Raw genomic sequence first — 20,859 nt, forward strand, 5'->3', positions numbered from 1 at the left:
TGAAATCTTTATAGTCTAGTAGAGAGGTTCTCATTGTAGGAGACATTTGGATGTGTGCATTTTTGGCTGTTGTAAGGATGTGCTGCAGGGGAGAATGAGGGAATTACTGGAATTTATGCCACTATGCCGGGGGCCAAGTTTGCTAAAGGTCAGGACTTGCATAAGGGAACTCCACACAAAGAATTGTTTTGCCTGTAATATGATTAATACCGCCAGTGAAAATTCACCTAATATATGATTAACTTTTAAAAGTGTTCCATGGGCACTTGAAAAGAAGGACTATTTCTCTCTGTGTAGAACAAATTTTGAAATATGCAAAATGTCCATATTACTTGTCTACTTGATTTGCATTCATCTTAGAGAGTTCTGTTAAGGTCTTTCAATATAATTATGCTTTTATTAGTTTCTGAAAACTGATTGGACTCCTTCAATACAGTAGAAAATGCATATTATTTGTGAAACCAAAAAAGATGACCTTGAAGAAAGAGTATACTAACATGAAATGACAAGAGGATGATTTAAAAAAAGAAGCTAAGATGAGAAAGGATTACATGGAAAGATAGGAAAAATGTACCTATCAGAGTAACGAGCACAATTAAGACTGCAGGAGAATCAAGGCAGTGAAGGATGCTCCACAACACGAAGGAATAAATAGTTGAAGAAATGATGAAGTAAATGATAAGTGTGGAGATAGGGAATAGGAATTCCAGCTAAAAATTATAGAAATTTCTGAGAAAGTAAACCAGTATAACTGTTACAGAAACAATGATCAAAGGAAACTTGTGATTTAAAAAATATTATATATGCACTATTAATGATAAAAGGCCAATACCCATATATACACAGGCAAGAATTCTGAACCGTGGGAAGGCCCGAAGAAATCTTACAAGCATCCAGGCGCAAATTAGAATAATCTTATTTTACCTATAAAAATGGAAGCTGAATTCAGATTTCTTTCTTGCAATAAAGGAAAAATATAGTAACTAGGGATTACATATTGCCTCTGTTACTGTGGCGTGAAGACAGCAGAAAGACATTCTTAGATATGGTAGAGTGGATAATGCACTGCTAATATTATCTTTGGAATAAATATACTTGAAAACACACTCTAGGCAACCAGCAAATGAGTCACAATGTACAATCCAGGATTAGAGAAGTTGCTATATAAAGGAATTATCTGTGAACATTATAACCAGCCAAATACAGAGGTGAACAGAAAGAAACGTATGTTTATAAATCTAAGAATTACTCTACACTAGAAGATAAGAATAACAATAGGTAGGCCTAAAAGTCCAGATTATATTAACAGAGGCTGAAAAGTGGGAGAAAAAGGTGAGGGTAAGTAAAACAATTCTAAATTCCCTGTGTTACTTTAGAGGAGGGGCAGAAAACCGTTTTTTTGTTCTTGACTTTCTTAATACAGAAAAAATACGTTTATATAACTTAGACTTCAAATTAAAGTGCAAACCTTCCAAATTGTTGTATAGTTAGGATTATGGTTTATAAAGGAGAAGGGAAAAATAAAAGACAAGAAAATGAGCATTAAAAGAAAGGAAGAAAGGGAGGGAGGGAGGAAAGAGGAAGGAAGAAAGCAAGAATGGAAGGATGGAAGGAGGGAAGGAGAGAAGTCCAAACAGGAAAACCATTAGGGTCTAACAGGAAAATCACTGTTATGTCTAGTGATGTACATGTTAGGTGAGGCAATGAGTGTACTCTTTTAAACTAGCTTATTAAAAGATACACTCTCACACTGGTTTTCTTATAATCCCTCATTTCACTCAGTTGCCCCCTCCTTCCCCCTTTATTTTTATAATCCCATCCTCTTGTCTTTCTACATTCATCAGTTGTTTCCTGTGACTTACTCCTCTAATTTCACAAATGTCATGTATTTTGATATATTGAGGATGCCAAAATGTTTTTAGAAATTGTATGATTTGTAGAAGTATTTTCAAAATGTCTGCTGTCCCATTGATGACCAGGCTGCTGTTTCATTTGTTTTTCATGTTTTTCCTTCTGTGTCTTCTCATCCTCCAATGAGGTAAAATCCATCCACACCTGCCATTTGCCAACAGAGCAAAAAGGCACATCTGCCTTGAGTCTGCTCGTGGTCCATCTGGATGCTGGTAAAATCGTGATTTTAAATCTCTGGTTGCAGCTTAGGTTGCTGTGCCCAGCTGCCATTTCAGTTTTGAGTGTCTAGCGGACATTCACTCCTGAGGCTCTGCTGTGCTGGTTCGGATTTGATACCTATAACTGATGTAGTTCTGGGGACAAGCCTTTCAGGGCTCTTAGCATCACACCTCTGTCTCCACTGTGAGGATTTGCTTGCAGGAGTACATCTTTATTGCTCGTATCTGCCTCCTTTCTGTGCAGTTGTTTTCTAAGAGTTGCAGCCTCTGAAGAGGTGCAGAAAGAAGTCTGACGGCAGTTGAATAACGCATTTGAACTGCCTCAAGAAACAGTGTTGTTGCTCAAGGAGATGGGGACTCTGGTTTCTGAGTGATTTTTTCCTTTTATCTCTGAGTCAAGGGGCTGCCTCCCATCTAGATCTAAGTCTGCCCCTGCGCTGTTTCAGTACGCAAAGCTTGCATGGCCGCTGATAACAGTAGGTCCTCGAATGACATCATTTCATTCAACATCGTGTTTTTTTATTTTTAATTTTTTTAATTTTTATTTTTAGAGACAGGATCTCATTTTGTTGCCCAGGCTGGAGTGCAGTGGCATGATCACTGCTCACTGCCACCTTGAATTCCTGGGCTCAAGGGATCCTCCCACCTCAGCCTCCTGAGTAACAGACTACAGGTGCATGCCACCATGCCCAGCTAATGTTTAAATTTTCTGTAGAGATGGGGTCTTGCCATCTTGCCCAGGCTGGTCTTAAACTCCTGGGCTCAAGAGATTCCTCTCGGCCTCCCAAAGTGCCAGGATTACAGGTGTGAGCCACCACGCTGGGCTCAATGTCATTTTATCATAACATCGATGAGAAACAAAAAAAAGGATTCCCAGCTAGGGCCACTGTCTGTATGGAGTTTGTTTGTCTTCCCCCATCTGTGTGGGTTTTCTGCAGACACTCCGGTTTCCTCTCCATCTCACAGATACGCATGTTAGGTTATCTACGTGGTTCCACTGTGAGTGCGTGTGGGTGCGTCTGAGTGCACCTTGCCATGGCATCCTGTCCAGGGTGCGTTCCTGCCTGGAACTCTGAGCTGCCAAGAGAGACTCTGGCCACCCGAGACTCTGAATTGGAATAAGCTGGTAAATAATTACCTTATTTATTTTTCTTAATTTTTCTTAAATATACTTATAGCCCACATTTATGTCAGTGTTTAATATTAGAAGTGTTTTGGTCTTTTATTTAGAAGTTTAATAATGTTTTTGTGACCAGAAATGTGCCATAGAAACTTAATTCTTATTTATATTTATAAGACTGTGGTAAAATTGGTTTTGTTATATGTCGTTTTGCTTAAAGTCGCAGTTTCCAAGAATCTATAGATGATGTTAAGAGAGAATTTACTATACTTGTGTAGGACATCTAAAAATTGTACAGTTCAGTATTCAGAAATGAGGCTCTTTTTCCCTTTCTGTTTCTCCCTGCCTTTTCTCAGGGTGGTGTCTGGGTTCGGGAGGACGCTTGTATAGCATCATGGCCTGGGGGTGGTGGGGGGTGGCGCGTGCATCTGGTCCTTGCTGTTCTCTCAGAGGCATCCTGTCCCGCTTGGTCTGTGGATATGGGAAGCCAGCTGGGGCGTCTGCTGACTTGTAGCTGGTCCCATTTAGCCTTTGCCATCTGCCAGCAGATGCTGATGTTCTATGTGGTCCCTGCCACATCCTCTCTGGTGGGAGGCTGTGTGCCACCCCCTCATTGCGACCCCAGTCATCTTCACAGGGGCGTGTGAGAGCTTCTGGTCTCCTTCAAGCACAGGCCAGCCAACCATGGGGAACTGTGTGTGTGTGTGTGTGTGTGTGTGTTTGTGTCTGTGACTGGGGGAGGGGAGAGAGAGACAGATGACTTCAGCCCCTGTCTCGCTGTAAGCATGCCACACTGCCTTTGCTTCTCTGCAGCTGTCATGGGTGGATCGAGAGCACTGTGTTCCTGTATGCGGGGTCTCCCTTCAGTTCCAGGTGTACAGTGAGGCAGAGCTCACTCTGCTCTGGATTTCTCCGTCCTCTTCAGATTCTCTATGCACCTCCAGGATTTCACCTCCAGGGGCTGTGCCGGGGAGCAGCTTAATACCTGTATCACTTGTGTCTGCTCTAAACTCATCCCCTCTGCAGTCTTCTAGGTCCTCTAGATCCTTATTTGGGATGGGTTTTAATTTCTTCCATGGGTGGCAGTGAGCAATTTAAATCACATCCTGCAGTCATCCTTTTTCAGGACTCACATGAAAAACTGCTCAATCATCACAGTTTTGGCTCATGATCTCTAAAGGGAGATTTTTTTTTTCCTTCTCACATGAATGTTTGTAGTGAAGAGAGGAATTTTAAAAATTTTCTTATTAACTTTTAATTTTGATGTAACTTCAGATTTGAAGTCAAAGGAAAAGTACAAAGGATTCTCAAATACTCTATATCCAGAGTCTCCAAATGTTGAAATTTTACCACATTCTCTTTTCTCTCTCCCTCTCCACATAAGGACACACATATACACGCATACATGCACGATTATACATATAAATCAGGAAATGATTGTTATGCAATTATCAATAGGCTTTATTGAGATTTTGCCAATTGTCAGAAGAAAAATCTCAGGCTATGCATTATAATTCCCGTCATACCTTTTAGTCTCTGTGTTTTATGACATAGACATTTTTGAAGATAGTAGGCCTATTATTTTGTACCATGTCCTCTAGTTTGGGTTGGTTTGTTTCTGCTCGGTTAGGTTCAGGTTATGTGTTTTTGGCAGGAATCCCACAGAAGTGATAGTGTCCTTCTCAATGGATCAGATCAGGAAATGCGTGATGGTGATGGTCCCGATACTCACAATGTTAACTTTAGATGAAAATGGTGTCTACCAGGTTTCTCCATGGTAAAGTTACTATTTTTCCTTTGGTAATTAATAAGTTATCTTGTGGGGGAGATAGATGCTTTGAGGCTATTATCCTATTATTCCTCAAACTGTCACCCACTAGTTTTATCGTTCATTGATGATACTTACCTGAGTCAGTTATTATGATGGCTACTAAATGGTTAATTCCATAATTTCTTCTACATTATTTCTGAAAAAGAAGGAAGAACTTTCTAAAGGGAGACTTTTGGAATTCAGAAATTTTTTTTTCCCTCAAGGGTTAGCCTCTTGCAACTGAATGCCCAACTTTTAAACTCTTGTCTTTTAAACTCAAAGCTGATCGATGGCACCCTTGTTGTAGGTAGTACCCACCTCTCTCTGAGGCAGTGAATACCACTGGGATGATAGGCAAAGAGCCACAGGGTCACAAGAGTAATTTCACCTTCTTCTTTACCACCTGCGTGACACTGGCCTCAGATAGTCGCTGATCACCTGTGAGGGTTTGCAGTATTGTAAATTTTCATATTTTTATGTCTTTACAGGTATTTTAGTATAAAATTGAGTGAAATGGTTATCCTAAAGGAATTATGGGATACAAAATAAATGTATTACCACTTCAGGACTATGATGTAAATGTAACTTAAACTGATAATAAAATGTTGCCAAATTACTGACTTGCTGAGCCTACTTTTAATGAATATTGAAGATCTCTTAATAGTGGTTGCACCAAAAAAATGAAAGTTCAAAAACAATTTTAAACCTTTTTGTTTTCTAAGTAGTTTACCCCTCTCTCCCCAGGCTTACACCACAAATTTGCTTGATTAACTCATCAAAGATTGTACAAAGACTAACAGTATAATGTCAACCCCAGTTCCTAATTCATTATTATGAACTCCAAATTAGGGAATTGGTGTTGATGAATTAGTGTTTATAGCAGAAGTTTTGTGTTTTGAATTTGGTGGTTGTGTGTTGAGGGTAAATGTATCTTCTGCCTGCTTTCTTTGTCTGTATCAGCTCATAGGGGGTGTCTGAACTTGGTTTGCTTTCTGGGAGAGGTGGTGGATCCTGTAATATCCTCAAGACTTCCCATGTTTTCTGAGGCAGAACCATTTCTGTGCCACAACGTAGCAGATTCTCTCACGTTAGGGTATAGAGACACACTTGTAATAAAATGTTTATGTTAGCAGCATCTTGCAAATATACAGTGTCCAAATTAGCTAGTAGGAGATCATAAAAATAAACTACATTGAAACAAAGAAGTTGAAAAACACAATGTCCTATTTTCTTTATGGAGGTGCCAGGAAAATACATCAGAAAAGAAGAAAGTTAATTGCTAAGAGTCTCCCAAGTTATCTCTCACATGCTTTCATCTTAATGACTGATCACATATTTGAAGTCTCCACCCTGAGGACCTAAAGAAAATCACAATTATATTTACTCAGTGTGCATATTCTCTGTATTATGAGCATCAAGATTTGGGTGCATTGTCTCTGGAGAGTTAATGTGATATTTTAGCACACTGTTACACGTTTTTTTTTGTGCTTAAGTTCTAGGGAAATGCTGTTTAACTATCTTAGCTCCTATAGTTTGTTTCATTGGCTCGTCTATACAAAGATGATTGTCATTTCTACTTGGAGGTGACATTGACATTGTCTTAAGAAATTTGTATGTCTGGAGGGGATTGAGGAATACTGGAGAGAATATTAAATGTTATCTTTTAAAAACAACTTTGTAGACAACTTCTTAATTTATTTTGTGAGCATTGAACAGATGATTTTTTAAATCAACAGGTCCTTCTCATGAGAATGAAGACAACTTTTCCTCCGTGTTTCATACTCAGATCCCTCCCGAAGAATATGAAAAGCAGATGCAGAAACTCAGTAAAGGTATGTTTTAATTTGTGTGATTATACATATTTTCACAAGGGAATACTAGCTGTATACAGAAATATTCATAAATGAAATAAGTTCATGTAATTTAATCCAAAGGTAAGTGGAAGCAAGTAGGGTTCAAGATGACACAAGACTGGTCATTGTTGCAGCTAATTGCTGAGAATCTGTTATACCCTTCTACTTTAGATGCTTGACATTTTGTATAATAATAAAGAGTTTTTTTAAAAGCTGGCTGCAAGTAATAAGAACCTGGCTTCAGCAGAAACAAACCTGTGAAAAGGATTTTGGTGGGAGGCAGCTTTCTTTGGTTCCCAAGAGCATATGCTGTGGTTAGTCATTCAGAGGTTGGCTCAATTCTGCAATCCTAGAGAAGAGCCTGAGTGATCCAGCTGGGTCAGGGGCCTACGCCTGGCTCAACCAACTTGTCCAACCCAGCAAGGTTTGGGGTCATTCTGGGAACATGGCAGCTATATCACTGCCAGACTGGAGAGGAGAAGAGGACATTTACAGTGAAGACAGTTCTGGCCAGATAACCCAATGTGTTTCCCCTGCTATTTATTAGAAACGTATTTTAAAGAAGCTCTATGATAAATATAAACATGGCTGTGTTCAATTTGTATTTTTTAAATGTTGTATTGCTTACGAGTATATGAAACTTCAGCTGAATGAATAAACAAACCTCATATTTCAACTTAAAAGACAGTATACAACTTGAATTATGGAAAGAAGTGTTATATCTTGTATCTATTAGGCCACTTACCAAAAAAGTAACTCATACTTTAACTATTGGTAGTTGATTTAAAAGATAATTATGTGACTGTTAAAAAATAAAACCCCAGGTTTAAAGTGTAGGTTTATTTGCCTATAAGCTTATATAACTTAAATTTGAGTAAAATTTTTTTTTACTCAAATTTACTCAAATTTTTTGTTTAAAAATATTTTAATGTGACACAGAGAAAATGAGATATTTTATAAAGGGGAATATGAATCCACAAGTATTTTTCTTATTCTTATTTTGAGCACTCAGTGTCTGAATATCTCAGACATTGACTCAAGCCTCTTCCGAATGGTTGAGGAAAATTGGCCAACTGAGATGGGCTCTAGGGGTTTGTATAGATGGGAGCCAGGACATGGGACACTAATTCCCAGACCTTGCTCAAAAGACAGTCTAAACAAAATGCACTGTTCAGAAGGGGTGATGGCAAATTAATAGAATAGCAGGGATGACCTAGTCGTTAGGGAAATTTTTGTTTTGTGTCAAGACTGAAATAAAATATATATTTTAAAGTCTCCCTAACATCAGCAATTTCTTCATCTCATGTCTGTCTTGAAGTTCTATTGATATTTCCCATCATTCTCATGGAATCAACAGGAAGAAGTTTGATACATGATAATGAATTACACAAGAAGTTTTATGAGAACTTCATTCGAAGTTACGGTAGCACATTTATCTTTTTAAGAATAGATCTCCATTATATATGAGGTTTCTGGATCTGGAATGTAGAAGTTAGTTCTTCTGTGTGTGTTTTATTTCTTATATACTTTAATATATGCTTAAAGTGGGCTTTTAGCATAATTGACACTTATAATTACAAAAAATTTTTGAACTTTCTTAATATTAGATTTTACCTGTGATGTGGAAAGAAATGAGTCATTGATCAAAGCAGGAAAGAAACCTTTCTCAAATACAGAAAAGATTGAGCTCAGGGGTAAACACAACCAGGATTTTATTAAGAGAAACATTGAGGTATGTACTTAGAAATTCAGAAGCGAGAATTTGGGGCTAAATGAGCTGAAAAAATGGCAATGGTTTTTTCAGTTCAGTGTCTTGAAATATTTTTTCAACCATCATAAATGTATAAATTATTGAATTAGTAGATATAATAAAAGAAAACTTTTATAAACCAGTACTTCATTATTTCTATGTTCAACCCATTACATCCTATCCTATCCTATCTCCTTTTAAAATTGCTAGGTGCATCTATCATTTATTTCACTATCCAGAAATAGTCTGTTTCCTGCAATTTGCAAAACATTTATTTAGATAATAGCTTTGGACAATGTTTCTCAGACTTTAAATTGCGTATTGGTAAAATTTTTTTTTTTTTAAGTAATAAGACTGATTTTATAGCTAGTACATTTACAACTTTGAATGGAAAATGCTCCTGGCAGCAGCTGGGCTGGAGAAGCCAACTGGTTGTCTGCCTCTTCGCTGAACCTCCCAGCAGCTGGTCACTGGCCTTGATTAGCTTCCACTTCAAGCACCCATCTTTGGTCTTACAGGCCTTGCAACCTGACTTGGTTTGTCTTTAAGGCAGACTTACACTAAACAAGGGCAAAGGGTTGCTGGGTTAGACCAGAATGCGAGTTAATTAATTTGCAACAAGAAATGTAGTGAGGAGGACAGAAGCTCTGCACACCCCTTAAACAGCGTCACTAGAAAACTGCATGGGCAAGTGTGGAGTATTGACAAGAGAGAGTTAAGTAATTTTTTACACTTCAAGCCTGATGCTTTCCCCATAATTGGCAGATCATTTCCAGGCAGACTGGATCCATGGGACAGCCTGCCACTGCCAGGACTGGCCTCTGGGACGCTCGACTTTTGTGCTCCACGTTCATATGATCTTCTTCAGGAAACCTTCTCCATCTCGATCTGTCTCTGTCTTTGCATTGGCCAGTTGTATGTTTATTTACTGCTCAATTTTCCTAGAGCAGTAGAGTTCCCCCCTTATCCAGGTTCTTGCTGACACAGCAGGTCTACTGTAGATTTCTCTTTCCCCTTTTTAATAGTAACTGAATATTTAAATTCCTCATATGATAGTCTTGACATTTAAAAGCACTTTCATTTAGTGGATCAGTACCCCAAAGAAAGTGGCAAGAAGATTTCTTCCAAATGTCTCAGCAAGGATGTTTTTGCATTTATATTTTTTTATCTATGATAGAGAGGTTTGAAAACTGCTCATATTAATTTTTAATAAAATGTCTGTTGGAATGGTTAACAGGAAGGCCTGCTTATAGGGATATCTTTGAATATTAGAGAATGGCCCTATACAAAAATTTTTGCGTCAAATAAAATTACCTAGCAAATGTAAAATGCCTAATCTCGCAACTTTTCTCTTTGGGTATCTGTAGTGTAGAAGTCTCAGGTTCCATTTTTATTTTCCTGAACTGTGATTTTCTTTGATTATATAATATTTCCATTAATAAATTCTGCAGTTGGCCAAGGAATCAAGAAACCCAGTAGTTATGATTGAGAGAGAGAAGAAAAGGCTGGTTGAGCTTTTGAAGGACTTGGATGAGAAAGATTCTGGGCTCTCCAGTTCTGAGGTACGTAAACTCTGATAGAGAACTCTACACTTCTTAATTTTGATTTTAAAAAATCATGTTATTGACCCAGTAGCACAAATTTACAATAATTTTTCAGATTCTGAGACATTATTCTCTGACTTAAAGAAAATCCTGTTTTACTAACACAGAACAGATAACAAAATACCGCATATTCTCACTTTTAAGTGGGAACTAAATGATGAGAACACATGGACTCATAGAGGGGAGTGACACACACTGGGGCCTGTTGGAGAGTAGAGGTTGGGAGGAGGGAGAGGATCAGGACAAATAACTAATGAGTATTAGGCTTAATACCTGGGTAAAAAAAAAATCTGCACAACAAACCCCCATGACACAAATTTACCTGTGTAACAAACCTGCACATGTAACCTCTGAACTTAACATATAAGTTAATTTTTTAAATCCTGTTTTGTACAATTATTTTTATTGAAGTTTTCAAATTTATTCTTGGTCAATTCTTTATTGACTTTCGGAGGATTATTTAATGTCATTTTAAGAGTGTTTACACATTGCTTATCAAAATAACTTCTGCCTGTGATGTGATGTACTTATTACTGATGACATATGAATGTGTTTTTCTGTCTCCTTTTCTTACTGTCCCTAAACTGGTTTTGTGGTGTTTCAGTGTAGTCTTCAGTAATCCCAAAGAATTCCATCCTGTTCCTGCCCAGTTAACTTTGAGCAGCCACTTCCCTGGAGAGTCCTGGGGTTGACAGGAGGGCCTGCTTATGGTGATAAGTCTGGGTGGGGACAGACTACACTGAAAGAGGGGAACAGCATGTAATGGGGGTGGGGTGGGGCGAATGCAGGTATTTATAGGGCCCAGGAAGGTCACCTAAGGAGTGCTGTGCCACTGTTTGCATTTGTTTACATATTAAACTTGAGGAATATTCTTTGCTTCCATGAAGAAATACACTCTCCTATGTTCCTTGAAGCACTTAGCTCTTTTGTATATCTTGTATTCCCCTGCATTTAATAAGGACATGATGGATTGAATGCTGCTGAGACCTTGCCCATATCCCCTTTCCCTGACACCTGTCTGTGCATCCATGCCCCAGCCCTGTACTAAGGGTGCACAGCTGTCCCCTTCCCCGGAGAATTTCCCTGAGCCAGACAGCCCAGGATATCACTCCCTCCTCACCCCGGGCCCTTTATCTAAAGGTGAGAGTAGCTCTGTGGGGCATTGTGTCCTCCAGAGCTTCCCCAGGGATCAGACTGAAGCTGGTCTTCAGCTGAGACCACATCCTCGCTTGGCCCTGTGCCCTTGCCCTCAGCTGTTTTCCTCACGTCCCTGGTCCCAAAGGCACTCTCCCAATAAATCACTTGAACAAGAATCCTTGTCTTCGTTTCCACATCTAGGGACACAGAGATTCAGAGCGTAGTTTTTTTGCTGTAGGTCCAAAAGCAGTGCATGTGCAGTGATGCCTGTGGCCCACAGGGGAGGGCGTGCCCATCCAGCGGGAGCTAACAGTCTGTCCGCTGGTGGCTGCTGCATGGAAATCTCAGGCCAGGCCTGCCTGGATCCTCCAATTTTTCAAGGAAAGCTAGAAATTCAGATTTTTTTTTTTGTGGGAAATATTAAACTTGTAACATGTTCACAACCGCTCCTATTTAAAAAAGTTCTGCGTGGGCAAACAAAATATCCCTCCCTTCCACCAAAAACCAAACACATATCTACAGAATATCAGAGATAATAATCTTCTAAATAATCCTTCCTGAGATGGTGAGGTCCCAGCGGGGGCTGTGTCTAGGAGCAGGTGAAGGTGTTGCTATGCCTGGGGCTGATGCAGTAGGGGAAATGGGTGGGTGAGGGAAACTGCTAAATGCCCATATAATTCTGAGATATTTTAGCTTCGCTGATTCATGGTATAGTCATGTGCCACATAATGATGTTTTGGTCAACATTCTTATATGGCAGTGGTCCCATAAGATAATAATGGAGCTGAAAAATTCCTGTCACCTAGTGACACGGTAGCTCTATATTTTAGAGTGTGCTCCTTGTACTTATTATAAAAGAGTGAATTGTAAAACAGCTTCAGGCAGGTCCTTCAGGAGGAATTTCAGAAGCAGGCGTTGTTATCATAGGAGATGACAGCTCCATGCGTGTTACTGCCCTAAAGACCTTCCAGTGGGACAAGGTATGGAGTGGAAGACAGTGATATTGATGATCCTGACCTGTGTAGGCCTAGGCTAGTATGTGCATTTGTGTCTTAGTTTTTCACAAAATCTTAAAAATAAAAAAAGAAAATTTTAAAATAGGAAAAAGCTTATAAAGAAAGAAAATATTTCTCTACAGCTGTATACTGTGTTTGTATTTTAAGCTAAGTGTTATTATAAGAGAGTGAAAAAGTTAAACAAATTTAAAAGTTTTAAAAGTAAAAAAGTTATACAGTAAACTAAAATTCATTTATTATTAAATAAAGATATTTTAAAATAAATTTAGTGTTGCCTAAATGTACAGTGTTTATAAAGTCTACAGTAGCAGCCAGTAATGCCCTAGGCGTTCACATTCACTCACCACTCAAGCACTGACTCACCAGAGCAGCTTGCAGTCCTGCAAGCTCCAGTTATGGTTAAGTGCCCTATACAGGTGTGCCATTAAAAATATTTTTATACCATATTTTTATTGTACCTTTTCTATGTTTTAATATGTTTAGATTCACAAATACTTCCCATTGTGTTACAATCACCTACAACACAGTAACTACAAAACATGCTGCACAGGTTTATAGCCCAGGAGCAATAGGCTTTACGATGTGGCCCAGGTGTGTAATACACTCTACCGTCTAGGTTTGGGAAGGACACTCAGTGATTTCTGCACAATGACAGAATTGCCTAGTGATACCTGTCTTAGAACATATATCCCTGTCATTAAGTGACACATAACTGTAATGTGTCTGCTTTATTAACAAAAGCTTAGATACCAGTAAGAATTAAGGGATCTGGGTTTCATTCTGGTTTTGTTATTAATTGTGAAGTTCAGTACTGCTACCCATGGTCTCACTGCATATCGAACTATGGCGATAGATTTTCTTTATACATTCTAGGAATGCTTTCATAATGACTTTTTGTTAATAATACTACCTTTTGCACATATTTTTGTTAGTATTTATGTCGTCTTTCTATTTTAAAGTCATGTCTGTCATTTTAGTTTTTGATCTTTTACAGGTACTGTGTAGCTGGGCGTTTGCTGTTGCTTTTGTGTCTTTATCTTTGTTTTGTCATCCTTTATCTTTTGTTATTATCAATATGAGGATATTTAATTTACTCATAATCATTATGACCACATACTTTTTGAATCTTTTCCTGACATCAAACTTTATATTTTATTTATCATATTTGTTTTTGTTTATCTCCCTATTCCCTTGTGGTTTGGAAACTTAATATCCTATTTCTGATCTGGTGTACTGTTAACCTTCAAGTTTTAAAAATATATTACAATTCATATTTTCTTTTCAACTTCCATAATTAGTTTCTAAAATTTCATATTTTAACAAGATTGGATCTTTGGTGTACTTTTATTTCCCTTGTGTTTCATTTTCTTTCCTCCAGGATATATTGAAATCATCTGGAATTTTAGTTCTGGAATATTACGCATTTTAATCTTAACCTTTAAAAATAGTATGCTTCTTTTATGTTAGGAATCTCTCTCAACAAAAGTTAGCCAAAATTTTTAGCCGCACCATTAACTGTGTGTTTGGACTCAACAAATCATTTATTTGTATAAGTCATTCCTTGAATTATTTTTCTGGAACTTTTTTGAAAAATTTTGCACCAAGAAATAGTGGAGTGTGGATAATTTTTGAGTGTTTGTGTATTCAAATATTTATTTTTTCCTCATTTGAATGTTAGCTTAGCAGATAACTAAATTCTGCATGCAAAATCCTTTGTTTATTGAAGCATGTAGAATTTCCCCCTTATTTTGGAGCTCACAATTTTATCAGATTGTATTTGTGTGTGTCTTTAAAAACATTTCAGTTCCTGCTTGGTGCCTTGTAGGCTCTTTCTTTTTTTTTTTCTTTTTTTTTTTTTTTTTTTGAGATGGAGTCTCGCTCCGTTGCCCAGGCTGGAGTGCAGTGGATGGATCTCCGCTCACTACAAGCTCCGCCTCCCGGGTTCACGCCATTCTCCTCCTCAGCCTGCCGAGTAGCTGGGACTACAGGCGCCTGCCACCACACCCAAGCTAGTTTTTTGTATTTTTTAGTAGAGACGGGGTTTCACCGTGTTAGCCAGGATGGTCTCAATCTCCTGACCTCGTGATCCGCCCGTCTCGGCCTCCCAAAGTGCTGGGATTACAGGCTTGAGCCACCGCGCCCGGCCCTTGTAGGCTCTTTCTATCTGAAGGTTTAAATCTTCCTTCAGCTCAGAAGTTTATGTTTTTTATTTCTTCCTTTCCATCATCTCTTTTTTCTCCTTTTGGGATACCTGTAAATGGGGTAACAAGAAATCCAGGGGTGAGCAGCTTATGTTTTTCTGTCCTCGGGTTCTGCGTTCCTTTGTGGATTTTGTCTTTAGGTTTGCGAGATTGCTGCTGCATCTGTAGGCAGTGTGTCCATCTTCCAGGCAGACAAGAGGAGGGAAGGATAAAGAGCGAAGAGACTCTCCTCTGAGGCTTTGCTTTTTCACTGGGGATGGAATGGTGTCCCCAGGACTTCTACCTGCATCTCACCGGCCAAGCTGTACACATAGCCGTTTGTTCAGTATGTTGCTGCAAGTGAGAAGGGGGAGTCAGGTATATGGCTTTCTCTTTTTTTGTAGTAGAGGTAGAAATGGGGATCATGTCAGTCAGTAGACAGTGTCTGCCACAGATGGCTATAGGACCTCTTGGATCTCTCTTCCAGGTCTTATAACATCTTTCTCATAATGTTAACCTTTTTTGCCATTTTGTACATATAAGCTCATTATACAGTTTTCTAAGTTGGGTTTCAACCATGTCTATTCTGCTGCTTAGCTATGCAGCTCTCTTTTGAGATTTTTAAAGACAATTGTTTTTAGACCCAGCGTGGTGATTCACGCATGTAATCTCAGCACTTTGGGAGGCCAAGGTGGGATGATCACTTGGGGCTAGGAGTTTGAGACCATCCTGGCCAATATGGTGAAACCCCATCTCTACTAAAAATACAATAATTAGCCAGGTGTGGTGGCGCACGCCTGTAATCCCAGCTACTTAGGAGGCTGAGGCAGGAGAATCGCTTGAACCTGGGAGGTGGAAGTTGCAGTGAGCCAAGATTGTGCCACCGCACTCCAGCCTGGGCAACAGAGCGAGACTCCATCTAAAAAAAAAAATATATATATATATATATTTACACTAATATTTACTGAGCGTTCTTTCTGCAAGTCCTCTTATCTGATGTGGGAGGTGAACATAGAAATTCTAGAGTCAGATGGATGATGGCAAATGTTAGAATAGAAATTCAGAGGAAGAAGCAGTGCAGCAGGAAAAGTTTAGGAAAACTTTGAAGAAGGAATCTATTTACTATATTCTCAAATCATACCAAACTTCTTGCTGTTCCTCAAATTCTCTGTGTTCTTTTAAATATCTGTGTTTTCAAATGTGCCCTTTCCTTTATGAAGTGCCCCACAATCCCATCTTTGACAAATAAATGCACAACTTAAAGAAAGTGACTAAAATGATAATTATGTTTTAATTCCCCCTGAACTCCTCTGGTTGTTCTTTTTAGTGGCATGCATAATTTTTTTTTTTTTTTTTGAGATGGAGTTTCACTCTTGTCGCCCAGGCTGGAGTGCAATGGCACGATCTTGGCTCACTGCAAGCTCTGCCTCCCAGGTTCAAGTGATTCTCCTGCCTCAGCCTCCCAAGTAGCTGGGATTACAGGTGCCTGCCACTGCACTATACTAATTTTGTATTTTTAGTAGAGACAGGGTTTCACCATGTTGGCCAGGCTGGTCTTGAACTCCTGACCTCAGGTGATCCGCCCACCTTGGCCTCCCAAAGTGCTGGGATTATAGGTGCGAGGCACCGTGCCCAGCCGTCATGCATAATTTTATGGATGTAACATTCTCTTGAATCTCTCTAGGATAGGGGACTGGTACCTGTTGGTCCCATGGCCTGTTAGGAACTGGGCTGCACAGCAGGAGGGGATGAGCGGTATGCTAGCGAGCATTACCACCTGAGCTGAGCCCCCTGTCACATCAGCCGCACATTAGATTCTCACAGGAGCACGAACCCTATTGTGAACTGCACATGGGTGGGATCTAGGTTGTCTGCTCTTTTTGAGAATCTAATGCCCAATGATCTGAGGTAGAACAATTTCATCCTGAAACCATCCTTTCTAACCTTGCCCCCCAGTCCATGGAATAATTGTCTTCCAAGAAACCTGTCCCTGTTGCCAAAAATGTTGGGGACTATTGCTCTAGGATACTTATTTAGAATTTAAAAAATATTTTCATCTGTGTTGGGAACTCACACTTGCAATGAATGGCACCCCCTAAGCTGTCTCTACTACCACCCTCACCAGTGAAATGGGTTTAGATCAGATCTCAGGTCACTCACATCTGGTAGTACTGAGTCGGGGAGTCTGGTGGTGTGGACCCTTAGTTACCTGCATGAACCCTACCTGTAAAGGATGCTGGTGAAGAGCATTTTCTGTTCTATCTTGGAAAGGTAAGATTCCTAAAAGCTAGAAGTTCCCCACACATAGCCAGGGTGTGTAGAGGTGCTACACAGATAGAAAAAAAGGATGCCATTTACTACCTCTTACATACATTATTTCTGTAATGGTGTAGTGCATGAAACATTTACATTTCTGTTGAATTTAATCTGACATGCTCTTTTAACTTCAGCGTCATTTGAAAATAATCCCATTCAGACAAGAATTTAAAATCTATTAGCCGCTATTTCATCATCGGTTTCATAGCTTTACTTTTCTGTGATTCTTTGTTATTTATCATTTGGGCTATATGGTATTAACATCACCTTTATTTAGGAAAAATTACTAGAGTTTGTGAGTAATTAGGTAATATATTTTAAAAATTATGCATAACTTTTTTTTTTAAGCTGTTCATGTTTATTTTCAACAGAGAGCAATGGAATTTAAATCAGAACCTGGACTTCTGTCAGTTTATTAGAGTTGTGTGCCTTTAGCTACCTGAACCTCACTGAGGCTCAATTTCTTTATACCAACTTACAAGTGTATTTAAGAACATTCATGACTATATCATAATCCTTATATTGATATACTACAATCTACCGACTTTCCCCCTATTTTTAGATGTTTTATTATAAATAGCATGGCGATAAATTTTTTATCAGTCATTGTTCTGGGTTGCAAGTAACAAAGATGGACTTTGGCTAAAGCAACACAAAATGAATTTATTGGGAGTTGTGAGTAGTCCATAGACTCAATGGGAAGTTTGGGGAACCAGGTTTGTACACCAGGCAGATGTCCAGGCAGCCATAGACATGGCTTTAGGAACAGCCTGGTTAGGGGCTGGCTGCCCCTGGCTCCACCAGACGTTTGTTCTCCAAGAGATGCTCATTGCTGCTACCATCACTGTCTCCATTAATCATTTCCCTGCAGCTTTGCTTCTGTCCCTCAAGGTTCGGGGTGTTTGCTTTCGATTAGCCGAATCTAGGTCATCTGTTTGTCTTGATGTCAGAGAGTGGAGAGGAGTGTCTTGTCGTGATCCTTCCCTGCCAAGACCCACACACTGTTTGGTTTCACTGAAACAGGGACTGTGAATGCCAGGGTCAAGAGGATAAAAATATAAAAGTCTTGCTGCATAAAGTTTTTACCTGTAATGCCTCTGATGATCACCTAGGGCTTAATTCCTGGTATTAGCATCTTGAAATCAAAATGTATGAAATAAGTTTCTTTGCCCTCTACTTGCCACGTTATTCCAAATATTCTTCATGATGCTTCTGTCCTCTTTTTGCACTAATGCTTCCCTTTATGACCTTATCCATTCTCACAGCCCCCAGGGTTTGAACCACTGTAGATATGTGGGTAAGTCAAGTGTATTTATTTCAATCCCAAGTCTCTATCTTGAATTTCACATAAAAGTATTTAACTGCCTAACATAATCTGTGGATATCCTAGGGGGATGTCTGCCAGTTTCAAAAGGTCCCAAACAATTCATTAGCTTTCTCTTCAAACCTACTGCATCTATATAATCCCTAGTTTGGATAACGTGACCACCATCACACCATCACCGACTTCACAAAATCAGGAACTTGTTCTTTTTATTTTTTTGGTAAGGCCATAACAAAGTTTATTATTTTTTAAGTTGTTTATTTTAAACAAATAAAATACTTTTATTTTAGCTTCAGGGGTACACATGCAGGTTTGTTCTGTAGATAAATTGGATGTCACAGGACTCTGGTGTACAGATTATTTCATCATCCTGGTAATAAGAATAGTATCCAATAGGTAGTTTTTTGATCCACTCCCTCCTACCACCCTCTGCCCTCAAGTAGGCCTCAGTATCTGTTGTTCCCTTCTTTGTGTCCATGTGTACTCAATGTTTGGCTCCCACTTATAAGTGAGAACGTGCAGTATTTGGGTTTTCATTCCTGTGTTATTTTGTTTAGGATTATGGCCTTCAGTTGCATCTGTGTTGCTGCAAAGGACGTTATCTCATTCTTTTTTATGGCTGCATAGTATTCCATGGTGTGTATGTCCCAAATTTTCTTTATCCAGTCTATTGAAGGGCATTTAGGTTGATTTTTGTGAATAGTGCTGCGATGAACATATGCATGCATGTGCCTTCCCCCACCCCCCCACCCTTGGGACATGGTTTTACTCTGTCACCCAGGTTGGAGTGCAGTGATGTTGTCATGGCTCACTGCAACTTCGACCTCCCAGGCTCAAATGATCCTCCCACCTCAGCCTCCTGAGTATCTGGGACTACAGGTGCATATCACCACATCTGGCTAATTTTTAAAATTTTTTTGTAAAGATGAGGTTTTGTCATGTTGCCCAGGCTGGTATTGAACTCCTGGGCGCAAGCCATACACCTGCCTTGGCCTCCCAGAGTGCTGGAATTATAGGCATGAGCCACTGCACCTGGCCTGCATGCGTGTGTCTTTATGGTAGAATGATTTATATTCCTTTGGGTATATACCCATTAATGAGATTGCTGGGTTGAATGGTACTTGTGTTTTAAGTTCTTTGAGAAATTGCCACACTGCTTTCCACAATAGCTGAACTAATTTACATTCCTACCAGCAGCATATAGGTGTTTTTCTCTGTAGCTTTGCCAGTATCTGTGATTTTTTTGACTTTTTAGTAATGGTCTTTCTGACTGGTGTGAGATGGTATCTCATTGTGGTTTGATTTGCATTTTTCAAATGATTAGTGATGTTGAGCATTTTTTTCATATGCTTGTTGGCTATGTATGTGTCTTCTTTAGAAAATTGTCTGTTTGTGTCTTTTGCTTACTTTTTAATCGGGTTATTTGTTCTTTGCTTATTAATTTGCTTAAGTTCCTTATAGATTCTGGATATTAGACCTTTGTTGAATGCATAGTTTGCAAATATTTTCTCCCATTCTGTAATTGTGTTTACTCTATTGATAGTTTCTTTTGCTATGCAGAAGCTCTTTAATTAGGTCCTATTTGTCAATTTTTGTTTTTGTTGCAATTGCTTTTGGCATCTTCATTATGAAATCCTTGACAGGGATTATGTCCACAATGGTATTTCCTAGGTTATCTTCCAAGGGTTTTATAGATTTAGGTTTTACTTAATTTTTGTATATGGTGTAAGGAAGAATTCTGGTTTCAATATTCTGCATATGGCTAGCCAGTTATGCCAGCAGTGTTTATTGAACAGGGAGTCCTTTTCCCCATTGTTTGTTTTTGTCAACTTTGTTGCACATCAGATGGTTATATGTGTGTGGTTTTATTTCTGGGCTTTCTCTTCTGTTCCATTGGTCTCTGTGTCTGTTTTTGTACTAGTACTATGCTCTCTTGGTGACTGTAGCCTTGTAATATAGTTTGAAGTTAGGTAACGTGATGCGTCCTTTGTTCTTTTTGCCTAGGATTGGCTTGGCTATCCAGGCTCTTTTTTGGTTTCATATGAATTTTAAAATAGCTTTTTCTAATTTTGTTAAAAAGATCATTGGTAGTTTTTAGAATAGCATTGAATCTGTAAATTGCTTTGGGCAATATGGCCATTTTAGCAATACTGATTCTTCCTATCCATGAGCATGGAATATTTTTCCACTTGTTTGTGTCATCTCTGGTTTCTTTGAGCACTGCTTTTTAATTCTCATTGTAGAGGTCTTTCACCTCCCTGGTTAGCTGTATTCCTAGGTATTTTGTTCTTTTTACGGCTCTTGTGAATGGAATTGCGTTCTTGATTTGGCTCTCAGCTTGGATGTTGTTGGTGTATAGAAATGTTGTTGGTTTTGGTACATTGATTTTGTATCCTGAAACTTTGCTGAAATTGTTTGTCAAATATAGGAGCTTTTGGTCAGAGACTGTGGGTTTTTAGGTATAGAATCATGTCGTCTACAAACAGAGATAGTTGAACTTCTTCTCTTTCTATTTGAATGCCTTTTATTTTTTTCTCTTTCTTGATTACTCTGATTAGGACTTCCAGTATTATGTTGAATAGGAGTGGTGACAGTGGGCATCCGTGTCTTGAGGAACTTG

At 38.9% G+C, this 20,859-nt stretch overlaps 1 protein-coding gene across 9 annotated transcripts in view; it reads left to right on the plus strand.

Moving 5' to 3' along the window:
- Nucleotides 1–20,859, plus strand: part of LOC105492489 (fibrous sheath interacting protein 1) — a 259,605-nt gene that overhangs the window by 36,196 nt on the left and 202,550 nt on the right. For all 9 annotated transcript variants that reach the window (XR_011606159.1, XM_071067116.1, XM_071067117.1 and 6 more), the window contains exons 6-8: nucleotides 6,796–6,891; nucleotides 8,520–8,644; nucleotides 10,114–10,224. Coding sequence is in view for 8 of the 9 variants with exons in the window: in XM_071067116.1 (XP_070923217.1) it covers nucleotides 6,796–6,891; nucleotides 8,520–8,644; nucleotides 10,114–10,224 (332 nt within the window). In the remaining variant the exon portion in view is untranslated. The remainder of the gene's footprint in view (nucleotides 1–6,795; nucleotides 6,892–8,519; nucleotides 8,645–10,113; nucleotides 10,225–20,859) is intronic.

This window comes from Macaca nemestrina, chromosome 7 (assembly GCF_043159975.1).
Source record: "Macaca nemestrina isolate mMacNem1 chromosome 7, mMacNem.hap1, whole genome shotgun sequence".
Taxonomy (NCBI): Eukaryota; Metazoa; Chordata; class Mammalia; order Primates; family Cercopithecidae; genus Macaca; species Macaca nemestrina.